Source organism: Pyrgilauda ruficollis, unplaced genomic scaffold (assembly GCF_017590135.1).
Source record: "Pyrgilauda ruficollis isolate IOZ18807 unplaced genomic scaffold, ASM1759013v1 scaffold47, whole genome shotgun sequence".
NCBI classification, from domain to species: domain Eukaryota; kingdom Metazoa; phylum Chordata; class Aves; order Passeriformes; family Passeridae; genus Pyrgilauda; species Pyrgilauda ruficollis.
Genome location: NW_024526266.1, coordinates 2,693,609 through 2,716,536, shown reverse-complemented (window position 1 = coordinate 2,716,536; position 22,928 = coordinate 2,693,609). Strand labels below are relative to the sequence as shown.

General features: G+C 46.6%; 2 protein-coding genes across 2 annotated transcripts; one reads left to right on the top strand and one right to left on the bottom strand.

Moving 5' to 3' along the window:
- Positions 1-528: 528 nt before the first annotated feature.
- On the bottom strand, positions 529-14,069 carry TDRD5 (tudor domain containing 5). The gene is made up of 10 exons (XM_041478899.1): positions 14,062-14,069; positions 13,461-13,699; positions 12,062-12,511; positions 11,015-11,142; positions 7,888-8,093; positions 7,004-7,210; positions 5,891-5,957; positions 4,752-4,952; positions 3,723-3,882; positions 529-766 (listed from the first exon to the last, which is right to left on the bottom strand). The coding sequence occupies exons 1-9, from the start codon at positions 14,067-14,069 to the stop codon at positions 3,727-3,729; spliced, it is 1,662 nt and encodes a 553-aa protein (XP_041334833.1). The 3' UTR covers positions 529-766; positions 3,723-3,726.
- Positions 14,070-16,867: 2,798 nt separating this feature from the next.
- On the top strand, positions 16,868-22,575 carry NPHS2 (NPHS2 stomatin family member, podocin). The gene is made up of 8 exons (XM_041479055.1): positions 16,868-17,144; positions 18,717-18,820; positions 19,693-19,765; positions 20,074-20,156; positions 20,415-20,618; positions 20,960-21,015; positions 21,832-21,910; positions 22,297-22,575. The coding sequence occupies exons 1-8, from the start codon at positions 16,868-16,870 to the stop codon at positions 22,573-22,575; spliced, it is 1,155 nt and encodes a 384-aa protein (XP_041334989.1).
- The last annotated feature ends 353 nt before the right edge of the window (positions 22,576-22,928 follow it).

Here is a 22,928-nt window from a genome sequence, read left to right as displayed (position 1 = left end):
AAGAGCTACACAAACATGGTCAAGCTTCAGGCTCTCTCTCACTGGATTCCTTACAGATTTTATTCCATATCTTTAAGATGAGATTCCTGACACTTTGTACACATGACATCCAACAAATCGCAGTATCTTCTTTTTGGGGAAGGAGACTTCTTCAGCTTTCCTCAGAGCAAGGAGAGTGTAGAGCAGCCACTATATTAAAAACCAAATCACATCCCCACACAATGTCCAAACAGCTCATGCACTGAAGGAAGGAGGGATGGGCAGCCAATTTCCCTCTCTTAAACTTAAAGGATACATAACACAATGTGACACTTGGATGTTCTCCTGAACCATTATATTAAAGAGCAGTAACTCAGTACACCACTGGAACAACAAAAACAAACTACTCTCCTGAAAGTAAAACTAACATTTATCACCCATGCTGGGCACACCTGAGATATCATACCCCAGGTTTTTTCAAGGGATTAAACATTTCTGAACAAAAAACCCCAGACAACAGGGTCATACAGAGAGCCTGTGCTGCTCCAGCCAGCCTTCCTTGGCAGCAGCTCCAGCTTCTCCCCTCCTATCACACTTTCCTTCTCAGGCTGGGCAGCCACTGGAAGCAGGCATGGGAAGTGGCCAATCATGGAGCTGCCAACACTGCAGAGAGCAGGGCAGGAGGGACACACAGTTTCTGAGGTGGCCCTTGGTCACAGAGCCCAGAGCATGGCAGAGGCCAACCATGAGACTGCTGGGAAGGTGTTGCTCTCCATGTTTTCTTCATCTGCATAAAGGAACAAAAAAGAAAGATCAAATCTACACAAGCAAATCCAAGAGCTCCAGTTGAGACTGAAATCCCTTTTGCCTGGGATCCCTCACCAGGTCATGGAAAGAAGACTTGCTACTGCACACCTGTTTGATGAGTCTGACATGGTATAATGCAAGGACCCCTCTCCTCCTGCTGCTGCAGCTCCACTTCCCCAGAGGTGGGAAATCAGATGTGAATTCAGTTAGGTTTTGTCTAAGGAACTCTAGAGAGAAAGTTCCAAGGCATAAACAGCCACTGCCTTTGGCAAGTCACTTAATCCACCTTGTAAATCGAGCGGCTCTTGTACGGGTGTTGTAAATTCTTCCATCATTTGGAAGATGGAAGAAAAGCACCCACACAGGGAACTTGCAGGGTTTACAAAATGCTTTAGTTCCCTGTGGTTGAGAGACTAGGAGACTTAGTATGAAATTAACACTGGAGTGGAGAAACAAATACTTCTGCATGCAAGCAGCAGAAAGCCTAGAAAAGAGAACAAAACCCAACAATGAGAGAACTAACCCTCAATTCATTTTGTTCCCATTAAACAACTAGAAATCCATTTTGCTGCACAAAGTTCAACATTGCATCTAGCTATTTATTATTGTTGCATCTCCAGCCCACAGAAACACCAACATTTCCATCTGTTCCAGCAGCACCAGCCTTAGGATACCCAAGAGGGGCTATAAAACTCACAGTAACAGACTGCTCAACTTTCTGCCAATTCTGAATGAATCTGTTCAGACTGTCAAGGGGGCACAGCATGAATGGTGCTGCCATGTGTCCAACAGTGGGATGGACAGCTTCATAAAGTTGGGCCCTGCTGGAAAAACTTTCTATCTGATCTGGGTCATCTTGTCTCATTTCTGCTGGTTGCCTGGAGTCAATAAAGGAGGTGTAAAGGTCTTCCACTGACTTGACTAAGACAGCAGGCACTGAGGACTCTCCAAGAGAATGAGGTATCTGCAAATGTATGTAAAAAAATTGAGAGGGTGCAATTAGTGCACACTTAGCTCATTAGCTGCCCCGATCTTAATTATCTCTCAAAATTTACAAAGAAGCGGAAGGTCAGCAAATGGATAATTAAAAAACCAAAACAACAAGACTACACAACAATAATCCCCCAGACCCCCTGGCCAAAGGGCAGCTTTTCCTCCACAGCAAGCTGGAAGGAGCCAAAGATTATTACAAGAGACAAGGCACCCTCTCTTAGCCAAGAATTGACAGCTGTCTCATCTCAGCAGCCCCACGCAGAACCAGAGATGGCAATGACAGAGGGAGTTTCTGCAAGAAAGCAGGAGCTGAGTCAGAGGAAGCCCCTCTGCATTTCTGATTAAGAATTCAAATTAAATTTACATTTCAGGGATGTTTACTCATTTCTCAGCCACAGACAAGAGCTGATGCTTGTATTTTTTAGCTCAGTATGGAGGAGAAAACTAGTAAAATGACAGACAAGCAGCAATTCAACCACAGCTGTTCAAAAACTGGGTACTTGCTCTCTAGGCTGCTTCAGTTGTCAGGGCACAAGGGGACTGTGAGGCACTCCTGCAGCAGCAAGGATGGCTGGGCAGCAGGAATTCAGGGCTGACAGGATGCCAAGACAGGCATCACTGGAGCCCAATTAGCCAACTACTCAGCTGGATACCAGCAGCCCACTGAAAACCTCTGCTTAACATGCAGGAAAAAAATATGAGTGTCAGGACAAGGCTACAAGATGATTTTTATCTCCTTTTGCCACCCACAGCATTCTCACTGAGGGACAGGATGCATTTACATTCCTCTAGTCTTCAAATCACCATCTGTGTCTGACATTTATGAATCTTGCTTTAGTCAGCTAGGTAAGGAACTCTCCAAATTCCTGCATTTGTAACACAAACTCAAGATTTGCAGTTTTCCCCACATTACCTTCTCCCAAACACATACAGTAAGATGATGGTTTGTGTCTTTCAGTTCACTTGATAAACAGACAGAGCAAGGACATTAATATCCAAGACACACAGCTTACACAGAGTTTCTCTAGCACAGAAACCTAAGTTGGCTAGAAAAAAAAATAGAGAAAATGACTACCTTTACAAGTTACTAGCATCAGACTTGCTTTTACTCTTCCTTCAGAGCAGTGTCAGAAACAGCCCTAGAGCAGGCCCACTGCTGAACACTTCAGCTGACACTGGCTTGAAAGGTGTTTTGCTCCCTGTAGTAAAATGTCTCATGAAAATACCACAGTTTAAATAACACAGAAAAGGGGAGAGAATCACCTGTAGACAAGTGCTCCTGGTGTTTTTAGACTGCACTCAAGACCTGGGGTTTACTCCCTGCTGAACCTCTCTGTTCAGCAGTTGATCAAACTGTTAAACAGCCAAGGGCTTCTCTTTGAACAGGCTCTGAAACTCTAGGTGTAAAGCACACACATATGCTTTACATTCACCTTAGAGTCATTTTGTTAACAAACCTTTAGTTGTACAGAACCTTATCCCCAGCAACAACCAGGACTGCAAATCACTTCCTTTCAGGTCAGTTTAGGATGAGCAAGACTCTTTACTGCAAATATTCACCACTAGCACTTGTGGTCTTTCCCTGCATTTACAGACTACTACTCTGAATTACTACACATCCTTTGCCAAACCCAGAGATCTAAGAGGAAAACACACACTTCCTGCTCTGAGCACTCAAACTGAAAAATTATGGTGCAGATAGGGGAGGTTAGAGACAGCACACAGTCTCCCTGAAGTCTGCAAAGGGATCAGAGGACAGGCAGCTAGAAAGGTATTTATGGTGCACATAGTGCACATAAATAATAGTTTTCATATTATGTTTCTGCTTGCTTTTTATAAAAGCAGAAAACCATCTCCACAGAAAACTTCCATGGGACTAAAACAAGACATCTGCTGAGCCCTGGAGGTGATTCCATGGAATGACAGCTGTGCCAAACTCTCACCTAGTCACAGCTCAGCCCTGTTCAGCTTCAAGGTTGCTGTTTCACTGTCTGCATCTCGAGATTCCTGCTGCAAGCAAAGGTCTGGCTCCACCACTTCAGCATTCCCCTGCTTTTCACTGGGCTGAACATACAAGGCTGAAGGATTCAGTTCCTCAAATTCCTAGAACAAATTAAAACCATGCCAGAACAGTAAAAACCCTCTACATTGTAATTACCACAAAGAATAAAAGGATGCAGCAAATCTCTAACAGGTCAGCAAATGGGTGAAGGTGCACAACACCAAGAGTTAGCTCCAAATACTTGCAGAAATGGCCTTATTAAGAAAATCAACTCCTCTTTTGCCAGCAGCAAAATTTCTCAGCAATGCCCCTCTCCCCCAAAATTTGGCCTACACGTGCAAAGATACCATCACAGGATCTAATCCTGCCAGAACATGCATTCTGCATCTGCTGAATAAAACAGATAGAAGCACTCCAGGCGGTGAAACTCAGCTTTCTGCTGAAATATAAACTCATGGCAGTACCTTTCCAAGGGTTTGCATAATCCACACAGTTCTTACTGGAACTGAGTTGAGACATGCAAACAATGCCACAGGTAAGCCTGAAGCACAAATGATCTGGCTTACAACTGGTGTGACAGTAGGCAATCACCATGGTTATGCCATCCAGCACTGTACATTTCACTGGCAAAATATGAGAGTTTGTAAACCAAAACCACCTCCATATAAACTTTTAATCCATTGCTAGAAGGGAGGCTGAAAACAGTTTGTTCTACTAAACAGAACATCTCTGCTGTACCATCAGACTCCAACTTAACCAAAAAGCAAGCTCCCCACATATAGTTAGGCACTCTGGGATGCAGTCACAAAATGAAAAGCCACAGGAAAGCAGGGAATACCAGTTTTGCTCTTCACAAAACCACTTGCTTCAAGGTAAGAATCTTTCCATTAAGAACCTTCCCATTTACAGGCACCCAAGCAGGGATCCTTCCCTTCCCCTTCCTTTCAGCAGCACTCGCCTCCCTCCTGACCTGGGAAGGGATGTTCTCCCCACAGACATCAGCATATCCCATATCCCTCAGGACAGAGTGGAAGTAGACATCCTCCTTGGTGGATGTGTCACACAGGAAGAGGTACAGAACACCATCCACGTATTCATCCACGATGCCCACAAGCTCCTTGAAGCGACAGAGATGCTTGAACAGGAGAATTGCTGCACTGGACCACGTACCCTGAAGAGGAAACAATGTAAAGTCACCATAAACAGACCAATATCCACCACCTGAGACTTCTCCTTGTGGTGGGCACTTGTCAAAAGCCAGCTGAGCTAGGCCAGGCTAGTGACAAATACAGGAAAGTCAGGCAGACAAGCTTCCCAGCATGAAATTAAACCAAACTACCCCAAAGCCTGCAATTCTCACTACACTGGGAATGCCTTTCACCCTAAATACCTACTTCCAAACATAGTTCCATGGCATTCACCAGTGATTTTAATACAGTTGTTTGTTGGAATTTTTTTTTTTACTTCCTGAAATCACAAGACTTTAAAAGTATCAAAAGTTAGTAAGATGCTGCTAAGCCTCACCACAAGGAAAACTGTGATTAACCCTCAAAACTCAGGGGAAATAACTTTTTAAAAGCAACATCCTTAAAAACACACAGGCAGCAACTCTGCTCACGTGCTTTCCTTCAGAGATTGTACTTCTTCTCAGGCTTCTTGACCAAGAAATTTCCCATCACAGAGAAACTTTCTTATGACCTCCGTAACTCTGGCTGTGCTAACTGCATCAAACCAACTCACTTAAAGCTCTGTTACAGAATAAGTTTTTAAAACAGAGGGTTGGAGCTACCAAGGCTTCAGAAGGACCTTGGGGAACTACTGGCAAGGAGAGGAACAAGTTTGCTGTGCTGCTTAACAGGAGCCATCTGTTTCTGCAGGAATATAAACAAGAATGCTCTGATGGCAAGGAAAGCTCTGCAAGGGTGATTGCTTGTAGAGCAGACACTCATCCAGTACACTCTGCTGAAATGTAACAGCACTAATTCTGCTGTAAATAGCATCAGGACCTGACTTCATCCAAATGTTTGCCCTTGGCAGGAGAAAAAGACAACCTCTACTTGGTAACTCCTCTACATACATCAATAAACAGAACTGCGTGTGGACACCTACCTCCACGGGTTTTACCCATGCCAAGGAACACGGGATGGCCTGAGCAGGGAGCTTCAAGTAGTGCCATCTAAAATACAAAGCAAAACCATTACAGTAAAAACAGGGATAAATCAGGAGAAGAGCAGAACTTCCTCATCTTCTGGGTTTTACTACTGGTTTAGGAATGCAGAAGCATACACTGGATTGTGCACTCATGACTAAAACCCAACAGCAACTTCGGAAAACACTCCATACCCAGAGAATAGTCACAGCAAAACCAGCAATAACAACTGGTCCCTTATGCATTCCCTGGGCCAAGCATCTTCCCATCAAAACCCCTTGTGCAGATAAAGTTACAGATAGAGAACCTTGACTTTTGAACCAAAGAATGGCAACAGTCAGGCACGAAGAGAGGAAAAGGAGGGGGAAGACACAAATATGGAAAATGTACTGAACTGCAGAGAAAAACTACCTCTGACATTGCACACAAGTGCTACCTGGGGGATGTGCCTTCAGGAGAATGTGTATATCCATTCATGCAACCCAGGAAGGAGCATTAGGAGCTTGCCCAAGGTGACAGACAGCAGCTGAGGACAGCTGAAGAGGACAGACTGAGGAATGAGGGCAGACACAGCAAAGGATTTAGCAGTGTACCCCAGGGGCCAGTGCTGGGTCCAGTATTGCTCTAGGTCTTCATCATCTATCTGGGGGATGGGTAGAGTCTACCCTCAGTCTGCTGATGACACAAAACTGGCAGGAGTGGCTGATGCCCTAGAGGGTCAAGTTGCCATCCAGACAGATCTTGACAGGACAGAGAAATGTACAGACAGGGACCTCACAAAGTTCAACGAAGTCCTGCACTTGGGGAAGAACACCACCATGCACCAGCACAGTGTGGACCAGCTGCAAAGTGACATTTTCTACCAGGAGAGTGACCAAGCACTGGAATGGGTTGCCCAGAGAGATCATGGAATCATCATCCTTGGAAACATTCAAAAACCATCTCAGCATGGTCCCAGGCAGCCTGCTCTAGACAGCCCCACTTCAGCAGGGAGCTTGGACAGGATGACCTCCAGAAGCCTAATCCAACCTCAGCTGTTCTGCAATTCTGCTGCCCATGAGTAATTCACTTACTTGAGGAATCTCAGCCAAGACTTCTGGACAATCTGGAGGTGCCCATAGTCTGCATAGAACACCTCTACCTCCTGGTCATTGATCACACGGTGGATGATCACACGGTACCACCACTTGGAGACCATCACACAGCAGAGCTGCCCAGGCCGCACTGCAGACTCAGGCATGATGTATTTGTCAGAAGCAACTTTATGTGAGTAAACGTGTCTGTAAAAGATGACAGTGAGAAACCAGCCTCAGGAGGATGCAGGAGATGAACAAGGAGAAATACATGGGGCATCAAAAGAATCCTGACTTTTTAAAGTTTCCATGACATGAATTTCCAGAAGTTGTATTAACAGATCCTTTGTATCTCTGTTCTGCCACACTTAAAATTGAAACAGGAATCAAATTGCAACCCTGAACTTTTAACATTTGAATGATACTCTTGGGGTCCAACAAAAAGTTAGTTAATGGGGATTAATCAGAGGCTAAACACAGACATCCTAATTATTACTTTTTTACCACTACCTTGACATATCAGCATTTCTCATGAACCAGGTTCTGCAGTACTGCCCAGATGCAGTGTTGGAGGTGGAAGTCAAAGCCTTAACTGAGCACATTTAGCAACAGGTGCACAGACAACACACAGGAACCCTCCAAGCTCCTTTCCATAACCCTTCCAGGCTTACAAAGTTCAGAACTGCTAGGACACAGGCGAACCACAGGAACTGCTGGTGACCACACTTACTGCTTGTTAGTTAAAAGGGATGCACATTTTGAGTAGTGTTTCAGGACAGCACCAGCATCTCTGTACCACGCCACGAAGCCAGCAGTGACCATCACCAAGAGTGCCCTGCTCCCTCAGCACAAACACCCACTGCACTGCCATAGCATGCTCCCACCTCATCTCAAACATCAGATCCTGCAGTTTATAGGATGCTTCCGTGCTGCAGACGTGGATGTAGAACTGGCTAGGAGAGACGACGAATTCCACAATGACTCCCACCAAGCACCTTCTCTTCAGAGGTGGCAAACTGCAAAGGCTTCTGTCCTGAACAGCATCTGGAGGGATTTCTGGAGTCGGTGGAAACTGCTCAAAACCGTGATGCTACAAGGGGATAAGGGCGAGGTGGCACTCAGATGTCTCATCATGCACTGAACACACATAATTGGCCTTTCCATTAATTTAAAAAATAGTTCTGCTTTCCTGGGGACTTGTAAGTTACTGAATATCAGAGAATCCCCACAAATTGGGCAAACCTGAAACATGAAAACTTTCCCTGTGATAGAAACAATCATTTTCACGCTCTCTTTCTTTCTTTCTTCCCTCTAGTGTTAAGAGGGGTGCAACAAAAATACCTTGCTCATATTCCTGCAAGGAATATAGGAGAGGAATTGAAGTCAGGTCATATATTTAGACAAAAATAGTGAATAACTATTGCCTAAAAAGCAAAACAAAATCAAACCCCAAACCAAATCCACCTCTTAGCTGGATTTTATTGAAAAGTTATTATTTCTATACTCCATGACTGTGAAAAAGTACATGATTGAACAAGCAAAACTATCTGAAAATTATTCTGAAGTGACAGAAGGCATGAATGCATCCCACTTTCACACTAGAGCTGCTTCCCAAAGACAAAACCAGTTACAATCTAAAATTTCTGTTCTTTTCTCACTTTAGACAAATTTGTACAAGTGAACTGTTCGAACAGCTTTCAATTTTTCATTATTATAACTGCTGAAAACATGATTTCACTTGAAGCAGTATGGATGGGAGCCTTAATCCAACATCAGCTACTTTCACTGCCTCAAGAGCTTTCTTTTGTGCCAGCAGACAGCACTTCTCCAACGATTAAAGTCAAAAACATTTCAATTTCACTCATTGTGAGCACAGTACAAATTACCACTGCATCATACATCAGGCAAGGTGTGGGCAATTCATATTCCAGCACACTCCCTGCTGCTTATTTCTAATTCAACTGCAAACAATGGGGTTTTGCAATAGTGGCTCTCTTAATCACTTTGTAAAGGTGCAGATCATAGAAGGCACCCACAAGGATCATCAAAGTCCAGCTCCTAGACCTGCAAAGGACCACCCCAAGAATCCCACCACGAGCCTGAGAGCATTGTCCAAATGTTTCTTGAGTTCTGGCAGGCTTGGTGCTGTGACCACTTCCCTGGTCTCTCCTTCTGCAGACTGAGTAAAGCCTAATGCCTTTCAATTTTTTGGAGCTAGAAATTTTGACTAAAGCATTTGAGTTAAACAGAGAGTTAACATTTTTGAGTCTAGGGGCAACTGAGGGAATTCTGGCCTGAGCAGCAGCATCACCTCTAAAAACCCCTTACAATTCCACACATTTCCCCTCACAATTTCACAAATTTCCTCTGTGTATTCCTGTGAATGGTGGCATTTCTAAGGGACAATTTTGCTCTGATAAACCTCTTCAGATCAGAGTGTTAAGGGCACACATGAGCTTTATATGCTTGCTCACATATTGTTAGTGACAACAGACATTTCTTTGAAAGACTTAGGGGATGTGCACTTGAAAAGAAGCTCACAAAATGCAACAAAACTATAAAAAGATAAAGCAAGATTTACACAGAGTAAAATCAGGCTTTATAAGAGGTATGACTTGCAAGAGAGGCTGACTCCTTGCCCCAAGCTGGACTGGCATCTGCCAGGAGTGGTGTGGGTGACACTTTTCCTTCTGTCATGGCAAGAAAAAAAAGCTCCTAAGAGCAGCAGCTCTGTCTTTATCCTTCTTGGAACTGAGCAGATGGACTCAGCCCTTGTGCCCCATCTGACCCTGAAAACACTTCCAGGATACCTGGCAGCAGGGCAGGGATCGGGCTGCATCTTTCCCCTCTACCCTGCAGCATCCTGATGAACAAATGTCCATTGCACACCCAAAAAACCACATTCTAGACTGCTTTCCTCCTCTTTAGAGCTTTTTTAAAACAAAACAGCACACTTGGTGTTTCATGACAAACAGGAGCTGTACAAACATCTTGCAAGCCTTGTCTTACCAGGATCTTTAAATGGGTTCCTTCTGCAATACCTAGGGACAAATCTGGGGCTACCTAGACCACATCCCCTCTTTCATTGCCTTCACACAATCAAACTTGTGGTTTGATCCAGGGAAATTCCCTGTGGACCTCATCACACCAAACCAAAATTTCTTTAAAGGATCAGAACAGACTGCCAAAAATCTCTCAAGTGCCACAATCTTAGCAAGTGCTACACAAAGTCCAACTCATAGTTCCAGGCTTCCAAGCTCATTAGCACACAAAACTCCAAAGTCAGAACACTTGGGATTCTTTCTCTGCCTCTAAGCTCCAATTGTACAGCTGGGTATAGCCACAAGACAATCTTGGCAGAGGAAACAACTCTAAGCAGTAGGATTTTCTGAGAAAAAGAAAGCCCAAAGGTGCTCAAAAGAAAAAAAATAAAGGCAGTACAAACAAACTCTGCCAAAAAGATTTGGCAGCTCAAAGCCTCTGCACTGCTATTCTCCAGCCCCTTCTAAAACCACACTGCTAAACAAAACAAAATAAGGATAATTTCCTACCAAATAGCAGACTTGAGACTGCAGGAATCAAGGTCACTGAGGAACATTCCCCAGCTCTGTCCAACTGGTTGACACTGAAGCCCTGTCAACAGCAGCAGGGGAAATTTCACACAACTGGTCTCAAAACAAAGTTATCAAAGTCCAGTTACAAGTAACTATATCAAAAGGTATCACCACTCTTGTAAGCCAGCAAGATAACACTTAACTGGCCTGGGATGATCTGACAGACCTCAAGATCAGAAGGAGACCAGAAACAGACTGACTTTGGATGCCACATAAAGCTATCCACCAGCTCACTAGGAGTCTCCTTGCCTCCAGAGACATCTAAAACAGGTACAAAAATGTTTGGAAGCAGCGGTGCCTCAGCAATGCAAACTCAACAGAAACAAAGACAGTAAAAAGAGTATCACCCCCTGAAACTGACGTGGCAAATCTACAGATCATTTGTCCAGCCACTTACCTGTTTGAGGTGATCACCCAAATCTACTGCTTGTGTTTGCACTGCCTCTGAATCCACCAGAGCTGCTGCCTGGCAGAAGCTCTTAGTCTCACAGGTGGGTTCCAAAGAAGGCATCTCAGCTGCAGATGCTGCTGCAAAGACAATAATTTGGCTGTGATTCTTTGTTGGACTGATACAGTGTTGCATATTAAGCAGAAAGGGAAAACATAAAAAAATGGAAGTCTGAAAGCATTGGTGTTGTTTTCCTCAATACTTGTAGCATTCACAGCCACCACCACCTTCGTGAGGATTCACTGTGTCAGTAAGTTAAAATGAACCAAGAATCACTTGCTCTTGCAAGCAAGCTGAAGGTTAAAACCCATTGCTAGAATAATGTTAAAATGTATTTTCCCTGGAAAAGCTGTGAATTTGGCAGGAACTGTCTGTGATTATCCACCCTCTCCCATAGGTTTTAGGGGAACGATGAGGGTGTCTGCAGCCCTGTCTCTTTTGTGGAACACTGTAGCCATGCCTTTCAGGCCAGTGTTAAATCTTCAGTCTCAAAAAGTGTGGCAAAAGCTTTACCAGCCTGCAGAGCAGACATTGACAAGAAAAGATCTAGTTTTTTCACCTATCACCTGGAATGACTAGAAATTCCAGTCCTGCACACACATTCAGCAAGTCCATACTCTGAACGGGCTAATCAGCCCTTCTTTCACCTCACACCACAAAACAGTGCCAAAAACCTTCCCGTTAAATTCTCTGCTACCAAGACAACTGCCTCGTGACAGCTGCTTCTGCAGCACTCAACAGCCCTTCTGTGCCAAAGCCCAGGGGAATCAGGACTTCTGCAGCAGCTGCAAATGCAGCAACAGAAACCTGAAAGGCAGTTGCTTGGCCACAGAGCTTGGAAGAGCTAGGTGCTTTCAGTTTAAGACACCACCTCACCTTGCAGCATCTCTTCCTCCTGAGCCTCACCTTGGGGCTTCTTTTCTTCCTGAGCCTCATTTTGAGGCACCTTCTTTTCCTGAGCCTCACCTTGAGGCTCCTCTTCCTCCTCAGCTTCACTTTGAGGCATCTCTTCTTCCTCAGCCTCACCTTGAGGCACCTCTTGCTGTTCTATCTTGCTTGCCAAGTATTTCCTGAGGACCAGCAAGGAACCTGCCTTTGTTTGCTCAACGACAATGGAATCAGACATGCTCCTGAGGACTTCAAACACGGACAAAAATCCGTACTGCCTGTACTGGAACGCCCGGCCAAAGCGCCTGAGGAAGGCCTTGTCCAAGTCTGCCAGCAGAAGCGGTGAGGAGCTCAGCAGGTCCTGCAGCTCAGCCTTCACCATTGCTGGCAGGACAGGAGTCCCAGCACTCAGAGTCTGGAAACTCTGTGGATTCTTAGAGTTCTTAGTGAAAAAAGTAGCATTTGCCTTTGTAGCAGTTTTCTTTGATGCCTTACGTGTCTTTACTTTCTGGTTGGCAACCAGCTTGGCAATCCCTTTGGTGGAGTCATCTGCAATGGCTGCAACAGAAGGAAATAAACAGACAACCAGAACAATTAACCATCAAAAGCTCTACACTGGCAAAGCTCCTCTTCATTCCTTTCTTTTCTCTTCTCCACACCCCTTCCAGAAGCAGTTGCCTCCTTTAAAAGCAGTCACACTAAACCATGGCTGATCTCCAGCAACCTCACCCTTTGCAAACTGAACTGTTTATAAAAGCCAGCAACTAGTTTGCACCCTCATCCCTAGAAATTCAGCCCAGGCAGGAAGGCAGGTCAAATTCTTGGATGCAGGATCACAAACAAAAACCAAGCTGCTGAGAGTTTTGCTGGGAAAGCAGAATCACAGTCAACTCTCACTACAGAGCACCCCCTGCCCAAAGGTCTCCCTGGAGAACAGCCCAGGTATTTTCCAAGCTCCTAAACAACTTGTGTTACTGTAGCACTGAAAAAGCCCCCAACCATTTCACCCTCCCCAATCAACTCTTCGCAACCGCCACTTGTTGTCACAACTCTTCCCCAAAGAAAAAGAAAATAAAAAAGGTTCTTTGATACAGGCTAAGCTTCCTAAGCTTCCTTCCTTGTCAGGTACAGAAACCTTCACAGCTCCTCTTGAGAGGCCCCATCCCTGGTTTTGGCTCCTGCTGTAGTTTGCATTTACAGGAAAAAGTAATACTTACCAGTTCTAGTGTACACATAAGGAAATGTTATGTCAGCTTCTAAACCAACAGCAGAGTGAAAAAGTGTACAAAAATAACTAGAAGCATGCGTGACTTTTTTAGGAGGGAAGAGCACAAAAGTGTTAAAAGACAGATCAAAATACAAGAAGATATATCAAAGACAAAAAATTAACCAGAGTCGTTTGAGAAACAGATTAACAGATACGGGACATACAGTTCTGCACATCTGAACATCACTCCAGTATGAGGCTCCAAAATACTCCTCCACCCATTTGGAAACACAACCTCACCTTTGAGGATTACAGCACCATTCTTAGAAGAGCAGATTTGGACAACTTCAGGCATTTGTGTCACCAGCTCCAAGGTGGACTGGAAGCCCAGGTTGTGCAGAGGGAGAGGTTTGCAGACCATGGCCATGTACTGCTCCTCCAGCTGCTCTGGCGTCAAGCCCGCCTTGGCAGCGATCAGCATGGCCCTCACCTCCTTCTTCAGCACCTCCATGAGCTGCGCCTGCTTCAAAGCCTCCGTACTAAAGGGGAACACAAGCAAGCAGATGACAACTTGTACCACAGCTGCTCATAATCACGTGGAATTTAAGCTTTTTCCCCACTTAGCACCTGAAAGCTGGCAGCAGGTTCACGAACAACCCCCGTATTCACTTGCCAGCACCCCTGGAGTTTAATGCACCCTTAAACCTCTGCCAGCGCAGACACCCTGCGCGTCCACACTGCTGCCCGAGGACACCCCACCCAGCGCCGGCGCTCCTCGCAGAAACCCCTGTGAGCCCCAGCGCGGGGGTTCGCCCCTCAGCCTCGCAGGGTGTCCGTCCCCCACAGAGATCCCCGCTCCCCTCAGCCCCATGCCGGGACACCCGCCCGCTCCCACACGCACGGCGCCATGGCTCCGGCCTGCCCGTGCGCCTGCGCGCCGCCTTTCCCGCCTTTCGGGGCGCGAGGGCGGGGCGGGGCCGCCCCTCACCCCGGCCAGGGCCGGCATTGCTGCGCCGCTGAGGGGGAGCGCTCGACACCGCCCTCAGAGCTGGGGTGGGATGGGCTTTCCGCTGCCTCGGACCGGCATGTAGGGATGGATGCTGTCCCTACCTTCTTCTTCTTCAAAAAAAACCCCCAAAAAAACAAAAAACAAAAAACAAACAAACAAACAAAAACAAACAAACAAACAAACAAAAAAACCAAAAAAAAAAAAAAACAAACCCCAACCAAACAAACAAAAAACGATTGGAGAAGATCTCTGAGATGGTCGAGTTCGACCCAACACCATGACGTGAGCCAGACCAGAGCACCGAGTGCTGTGTGCAGTCTTTCCTTAAACACCTTCAGGTGATGTCCCCACCTCCCTGGGCACCCTGTTGCAATGTCTGACCACTCCTTGCCGTGAAGAAATTTCTCCTTAGTCCAACTCAAGCCTCTCCTGCTGCAGCTGGAGACTATGTCCCCTTGTCCTGTCTCTGCCTGGGTGAAAAGCCTGACCCCCACCTGGCTACACCCTGCTGTGATTGTGGTTGTAGAGGGTGATAAGGTCTCTCCTGAGCCTCCTTTTCTCCAGACTGAGCTCCCTCAGACTTGTGCTCCAGACCCTTCCCCACCTCCACTGCCCTTCTCTGGACTCGCTCCAGAACCTCCATGTCCTATTGTTAATAAGAAGAGTCTTGTATTTTGTAAGAGGAGTCTTGTACTGTAAGGAGTCTTTATATTTTTTTGTCCCATCTAAGAGGAAAATCCACAGTGGAGATACAAAAAGCATGTTAGGAAAGAGCCACACACAGAACAGGACCGGTTCCTTCAATGTAACAATATTTAAAACCAGATGTGGTTATTAAGAGGAGCCTTGTATTTTTTTCAGTCTCATCTGAGAGGAAAATCCACAGAGGAGACATTGACTTTCCAGAGGTCACAGGCTGTAGTTAAAGAGGGGTGCAGTGGCTGTTTCCTAAGGGCTCACAGATATCTGAAAAACCCCCTCAACTGTACAGCTGATTTCCACACAGGAGTACTTTTGAGACTAAAACAGGAGATAAACCTGTGAATTTTGGGACACCCATCAGCATGTGCTCTCAAAAAATCTCCTAATTTCAAAAGATAGCAACGAAACATCTGCCACGCGTGATGGAGTCAGGACCCACTGGTTGAATAAAACATCAGACAAAACCAGCATGTTGCAGGTTTGGAGGTGTTAAACATGCCAAGGTACTTTTGAGAAGACACCAACTGGAATCTAAAGCCAGATCTGAGCTGCCTTTTGCTGTCGCTGCTTAAAACACCACCTGCCTTTTCAGCAGCTGGAGACCATCTCCGCCAGTCTCATGTTGGCCAAGCGATAAACACAAAGTGGAAAGGGTTTCTGGAGCACTTCCAAAGAATATATACTGTATAAATTTATTAATTACACCCCATTCACACCCCACTTTTCTCTGCCTTTAGCCCTTTCCATCCATCACTTCCCTGCTGACCTGCTGACACGGCACCCAGCACAGCAGAGAAAGCAGGCAGCTGCGGCTCCTGCCCTCCCTGCCTGCAATATCCTGACTCCAGGTGGAGCACAAGTGTCCAATAAAACAGGAATCTGTGAAAAAACAAGATCAGCACCTCCCCAGCTGTCTTCCCAGCTCCCTCCAGCCACTCCTCCACACCAGGGACTGGAATCCCTGAGCTCAGCCCTGCCCTGCTTTATGTCCCAGATGTGTCTTTCTGTAGGGTGATTTCTAGCTGGGTGCTGATTTCTTTAGTACAGTTGGTGACTTTAAAAATGTTTTTTCCACAGGTTTCTGCAGATGTCAACACAGGCTGAGCAGCATGAAAAGAGAATGCTCCTGTTTGCTCTGCCATGCTCCTGCTGTGGAAAACTAGGGAGGCATTTAGGCACAAACTCTTTTGGCAATTTACAATTCAACAGCTCTAACTCTGTGATGGCTCTCATATTATCACCCATTCAGGAAAGCTGGGACCAGTTACTTTCCCTCCTGGCTAAAATGTTGAGATAGGGGTTGCTGCCAGTGCCCCTTCCCAGTGCCAGCCAAAGGGCTTCTGGGGAGCAGAGCAGTGTGAGATGGCACTCACCCAGACGTTCACCACAACAGCCCCTCCAGCCATTCCTGAGTAAGCCACTGCAGTATCCTGACTCCAGGTGGAGCACAAGTGTCCAATAAAACAGGAATCTGTGAAAAAACAAGATCAGCGCCTCCCCAGCTGTCTTCCCAACTCCCTCCAGCCACTCCTCACCAGCAAAGGCTTTTCACCCTGGTGTCTACACTGGGCCACTCTCACCTTTTGATATCTTTGGGTGATAACCAAATATAGTTGATAATTGCCTGACAGTTACTTTTAGGTTGCTTTTCAACAGCTTTGGAGAAACTATCTACTAAAAATCACCAGAATGCTTCTGATTACATTTTATTTCCAAAAGCATAGATGCAAATAGAATATCCTCCTGGGGTCCACCCTGGCCAGGTCTAACTTTCCTTCCCATCTCCACAGCAGTGCATGATGAGAGCAGAGCAGCTGGAAACAGCTTGCTCACTTCACTGTCCATTATGCCTGACAAGCCTGTGATGAACTTGAAACGAGCCTCCCTGATGTGACACCTCCCTTTCTCCTCCCCTGCCTGCTTTTCCTGCCTGCAGCAATAAATTCGAGCACGTACTCATTCTAGTCCCCGGGCAGCTGCGTGCTCCTCGGCACAGATGAGGATGGAGAAGAGGTCTCGGAGCTCTTCCAGGGAGTCCCATAGGAGACGCAGGGAGTCCCCGGCTGCGAAGAGCAAACGAGAGAAGAGGGAGAGCAGCAGAGAAGCTGCCAAAGGGAAGGGAGATGTAAAGCAGGAGAAAGCCAAGGAGACCAAGAGCACTGTGGGGAGTGATGGCAGGGTGCACACCTCCACGGTGGTGGACGTGGATGATGTGGTGTCTGAAGAAGAAATGGAGGCAATGGCATTGCTGGATAGTGAGCAGCAAGAGGAAGGTATGGCTTAAAGAAGGGAAGGGGTTGGAAAACTGTGGGCTCTTTGATGCTGCGTGGGTCACAGTGTGACTCTGCTCTGGTGGGTGTCATCACACCCACCTTACACAGGCGTGGTTATCCTCAGGATAGGATATGGGAGACTCCAGCAAGCCTCCCAGCCAGCTTCTGCAGGCTTATTAGCACCATCCAGCAAAGCAGTGAACCTGGATACAAGCAGTTACATTCCCAGCATCCTTCATGCTTCAGCTTGCTATTCCCCGGTTCTGTTCATGCTCTGGTCTCTTCCTTTTCTTGCTTGGCCTCCTTTGGGTGGATGGCACTGGCCTTACTGCCAGTTCATAGCCCAGAGGACCTGCTGCAGGGAAGAACTGCCCTTGAGGTGCACACTTGTCACTCGCCTGCTGGATAACCTTTAAGAGCAGCTCCTCTCCTCGTGTTTGTTAGGCACATTCCCAGCCTGCTACAATAGAAGGGAGCATCGTGATCCTTTTGGAATACAGCTGGGCCTGTTTGGATCCAGCATCACCATAGGCATGGCAAATGTCTATAACAAGACCCAGCACCACTTGTGCCCTTCCCTGCTAGCACCTCTGCTGCCCCAGAATGACACAAAGGTTCAGACTTGCTCCTGACTCCCTGGGAACAAGCTTTTCACAGCTTCATCTTTCTGTCTCCATTACAGGAATTACAGCTATTGGGCAGTGCTTAGGAGCTCTAGTGACTACACAGGTTCTTGGGATCTGAAGCTCCCTCAGGACCTGGTGGTTCTATAAAATATTTCAAAGGCAGAGGAGCAGGGATGGAAGGGTTGGAAGGGATTAAAAATGGGAGGGGTGCTAACTTCACAGCTGGAAATCCCAATCCACTCTCTGGTTCCATCTGTTTTCATGCCATACCTGCCATTTTTTCCTTCAGAAAGGAGCACAACAAAGGGTACCCAGAGCAAGATGACCCACACTCACTTTGGGGAGATGTAGAAAGTAATAATAAACTGGGCTGACCATGCCAATAACCCTCCAGCACCCTGGGGTGACTTCTTAGAATACAGGAAGATTTTACTGGCACCAGAGGCTTCATCCCACTGCATTTGGGAGATGGGATGCAACTAAAATCCTATTCCAAAACAACCTGAAATACTCTGATAGAGAAGGGCACTTCAGGCTGTGCATGTTTAAAGCTCTCTCTTATTTACAATATTTGTCTTTAGCTCATCTTTCCAGATAAACTTGAGGGATCCCAGCTCAGCAAAGTTGCCCATTCCAACTTTCAACACTGCTTTGTAGCCCAAATTCTTCAAGATGAAGTCTGCTTTCTACTCAAGCAACCACGGAGAAGCATGGCTCAGTTTTTGTCAGTAAAGCAGAGACAAAATCTATCCATCCATCTGCTACTCCTGGCAGTCTGGAGCAGGGAGTGTTCCTTAACTCACCTCCAGAGAGAGCCAAGTGGTTCATCTACAATGAGTCCAGGCAAAGGACAGCAGTGAAGCTGATGTGTGCAGGCACTTGTCAGGCTATCAGTATTTTGGGAGCAGTCCTCTTCTAACACACTGTTGTTGGGTTTTTACCCTAGGTGGAAAGTCTCGTGGTTTGGGTGTCTGTGAGTGGCTTTTGACCATCTTGTCTTTCCTGTTCATCATAATGACCTTCCCCATTTCTGTCTGGTTCTGCATGAAGGTGAGAATAGCCACGGGGCCTTACAGGATTTGGTGTCTGATCTGGATGTCACACACTGATTCAGCATGTGTTGGACATGAGCATAAAGGGGTTTTTGGTATAAGGCCCATATTTATACCTCTTCAATTAGTCATTAATTTTGATTTGTCCTTTGTCATATGTTGCTACAGCATAGGGGTCCAACCATTGCTTATCAAATACTCCTGCTGAAATACCAGCAGGAAGGAACTAAGGTTTCTCTTTTTAAAAAAACATTACAAGTCTGTTCACTTTCAGACATGTCCCTCAGCCTACCTAGCCCAGACATGGCTGCATTACAGCAGCAGAGTAAATAGGCTTTAAATTCAAAATTTTAAGAGAGATTGATCTCTCAGTTAATAGCAGATTTTCCCTCTTCCTCTAGTTTTTATTCAGCATGGCTACAAGTAGGCACTTGTAAGCATTTTGATTCCCACTTCTTAAGATATTTCACATTTGTCTTGTTATCAACAAGAATGTCAGTATTACAGCTCAGCTCTTAGGATGAGCATGTTTGTCTTAGAGGGAAACAAGCAACGTGGAACATTTTAACTCAGGTTATTTAAGTTTGGCCAGGCTATAAGGAAGCAAAATGCTGGGTTATCTTGGGAAACCCTGGGTGGGTCTAACATGGGTTGCTCTCACCAAATCTCTGTCTGTCACAGGGCTGCTCATATTCAAGGCTGGCCAGCAGTTCTGGGTAAAGGATAAAGTGACTCAGTGGCAGGCAATGCCACAACCTCTGAAATCCTCCCTTTGCAGGGCTTTTCCAGAATAAATTTCCTCCTGCTGGTGAGGCTGCTTTTCCCAATCCTACTTCTTCGTCTCCAGCCTGGATTTGTTTCCCTCTGCAGGTGGTGAGGGAGTATGAGAGAGCCATTGTTTTCCGACTCGGGCATCTCCTTCCTGGCAGAGCCAAAGGACCTGGTAAGGTGTTTACTGAGCTCCCCCCAGCCACGCTGCTCCTCTTCTGCATGCCTTACCACAGCTCTCATGCTGGTGCCCTCCAAGCAGACATGGCCAGACAGAAGATTTGATGTTTTTTGTTCCCTTCCTTTTAAGGGCCAGTAGTTTCTGATGCCTTTTCCATCACAGAAACAGCCTGAAAGTCTGAGCCTATGTATTGCTATTCTTTTGTAGTTCTGCATGCTGAACCCTCTCCTGTTCTCCAATACAGAAGAGGTAATTTTTGTAGTTCTGATGATGAACCTACTGTCTTTCTCTTCATCTCACAGGCCTTTTCTTTTTCCTTCCCTGTTTGGACACCTATCACAAGATTGATCTCCGCCTCAAAACCCTAGAGATTCCCTTCCATCAGGTATGGCTGACACCCCCTCTCTATATTAATTTTGGAATGTTAAATCTTATGTTTCCAACCTTCATCCTTGCAAAGAAAAATTTCAAAAAACATCTCAAAGTAACCTCTACTTTGCCCAAGAACAGTCAGTAGCAGAGGTGGAAGCTAGGAAGACTTAACCATTCAGCCAATTTTCATAATTCTCTCAGTTGTGTGCTTTTCTGTGCTACCTTAGAGTTGCCAGAACCAGCTCCATCTCCCCTAATGTCTTCTACTTAGGTGGTGACCAAAGACATGGTTACTTTGGAGATAGATGCTGTCTGCTACTACCGGTTGGAAAACGCCTCTCTTCTCCTCACCACGCTGACCAGCATCTCCAGTGCCATCCAGCTGCTGGTGCAGACCACCACCAAGCGCCTCCTGGCACACCAAGCCTTCTCTGAGCTTCTGCTGGAGAGGAAGAACATCAGCCAGGAGATAAAGGTGCTTCCTTGGGGAAGGAGAGGGCAAAGCAAGGGGTGAGTTGAGGCTCCAAAAGAAGCTCAGGTGGCAAGTCCCTCAGAGTCACAGACACTGGTTTGAAGAAGGCTTCCACACTTGGAATCAGTGTGGACTCCAGTAAAATCACCCTAAACCCCTGGGGTTAACACAAATGGGAAGTGAGTGCAGTCATTTTATTTCTGAGGGGCCTTGCCCAGTAGCACACTGAACCTGATAAATCTGCCTTACAGTCCTGCAATTAAAGTCCCTGCCCCTGTCTTGCTCCCTGTAAGGGGCCTAGGCCAGGGCTGCTGTCCCCATGCTCTAAATATTTGTCTTCACAGGTGGCTTTGGATGCGGTCACAGGCTGCTGGGGGATCAAAGTGGAGAGAATAGAAATGTAGGTAGGAAATGCTGGTAGAAGGGAATTCTCTCTCCCTTTGCAAGTACCTGTCCTATGCTGCTTGCTTTTGCCTGCTCCTCTTCCTGCTTTCCCTCTGGCTCTCTCCCTGCTGGTGTTCTACACAAGGTGGAGCCTCACCTCTCAGCTTCCTATTTTCCCTACCCTTTTCAGCCTTTGTCTCATGTAAAATTTCCAATGTAAGGCTGTTCTTTCTCCTGGCCTGACAGCCAGAGCAGGATCCTTAGCTGGGATCTCATCACCATTTCACTGCTGCTGCAGGCAGAGTTTGCACCCAATTCTGGCAGCCCAAAAGGCACAGCAAGGCACTGAACTCTCATGTCACTCTCTAGATCAAAGGCCGTGGGGTCTCAGCACTAGTAGGGCTCATCACTCAAGTCTGTGCAGAAAGGTTGGGCTCACTGATCACACAGAGGGACATGGAAGAGAGAGCCAAGCAGTGAATTAATAAATCTGTGAATGGAACATTACTGTGACTGTCTTGAGAGCTGTCTCCTAGTGGAGTCTCTGCTGCCTCACAAAGAGTGAGCTTAAACTATGAGCCTCAGAGACACAAAGAGATCTCCCTGCTGGCTGGTGATCATCCCTGGTCACAAGAAAACCAGGATGAAAGAGAAGGTTGGGAATGGAGGTAGAAGACTAAAGTGAGACACATGGAGAGGGACACCCAGGGGCAAAGAATATGAATGAGCTGCTCTGTAGAGACCAACTGAGCCCATCCCAAGCCTCAGACTGACCACGCAGTGTTGCCAGGAGTGCCAAGAGCGCAGCTAATGCCTGTCTTTACTACCACAGCAACAACGTGCAGCTGCCTGCTGAACTCCGGCAGTCCCTGGCTGTGGAAGCAGAGGCCCAGAGACAGGCCAAAGTGCGGGTATGCCAACACCTGAACACTTCTCATCTCCTTCCAAAGCATTCCTCCTCCCTTTCCCACCTCTGGTTTGAGGTCCCTGGGACACACCACACAGGCATACAACTCTGGCTTGAGATGTTTCCCTTAATTCCTGAACAAGAGCTGAGTCTAACAAGGGGAGCTCAGTTGTGAGCTCTGATGGGCCTGGCAAAAACATGCCAGACATGAGCTTCCAGACTTCTGGCAATGCCAAGAGGTTAGTACATGCTGTGATCTTCAAGAAGCAGGAATGTTATAATCACACTGACCCCAAAAATTTCATCATGGCAACCTTCCTCTGTAACAAAACAGTCTGTGCCCCCTCACTCCCAGCCTCACAGAACCTTCCTTCTTCCCCTGCTTGGTAGGTGATCGCTGCAGAGGGGGAAAAGGCTGCTTCCGAGTCCCTGCGGATGGCAGCTGAGATCCTGTCCAGTGCTCCAGCTGCTGCTCAGCTCCGTTATCTCCATGCACTGCACTCCCTTACCACAGAGAAACCAGCTGCTTTCATCTTGCCCTTGCCTCTGGATGCCATGAACCTGGTCTCTTCAGCTACCCACAGCCCTCCAGCTGTGAGCAGCCTCCTCACAGGCACCACAAAGCTCCCAGAAAATCCAAAAGACAAAAAGGACTCACCCATGCTCTGAGAGAAACGGTTCCCACCTTGCTCCTGCTCGGAAAGGAGCAAGAAGGCTGACCCACCATCAGGTTCTGACCTGGAGGCAGGAGGGAAAGCAGCCCAGGCCTGCAATATAAAGTGGATTGTACACGGAAAAAGCCTCTACTTGTTTTGGAAAAGAAAAAATGTGGAGTGCAAGGAGCAGGCCTGGCAAGTGTGTGAGCAGGGGGTTGAGGGAAGTGGGGTGTCATCCCTTCCCCTCCACAGAGCCAGATGCACCTTGACACATTACAATCTGGCTCCCAAGGTGTGATCCATCTTGCCCCATCACCTTGGAAGGAAGGACAGACCTTCCCCTATGTCCTTACATGTCCCCTATCC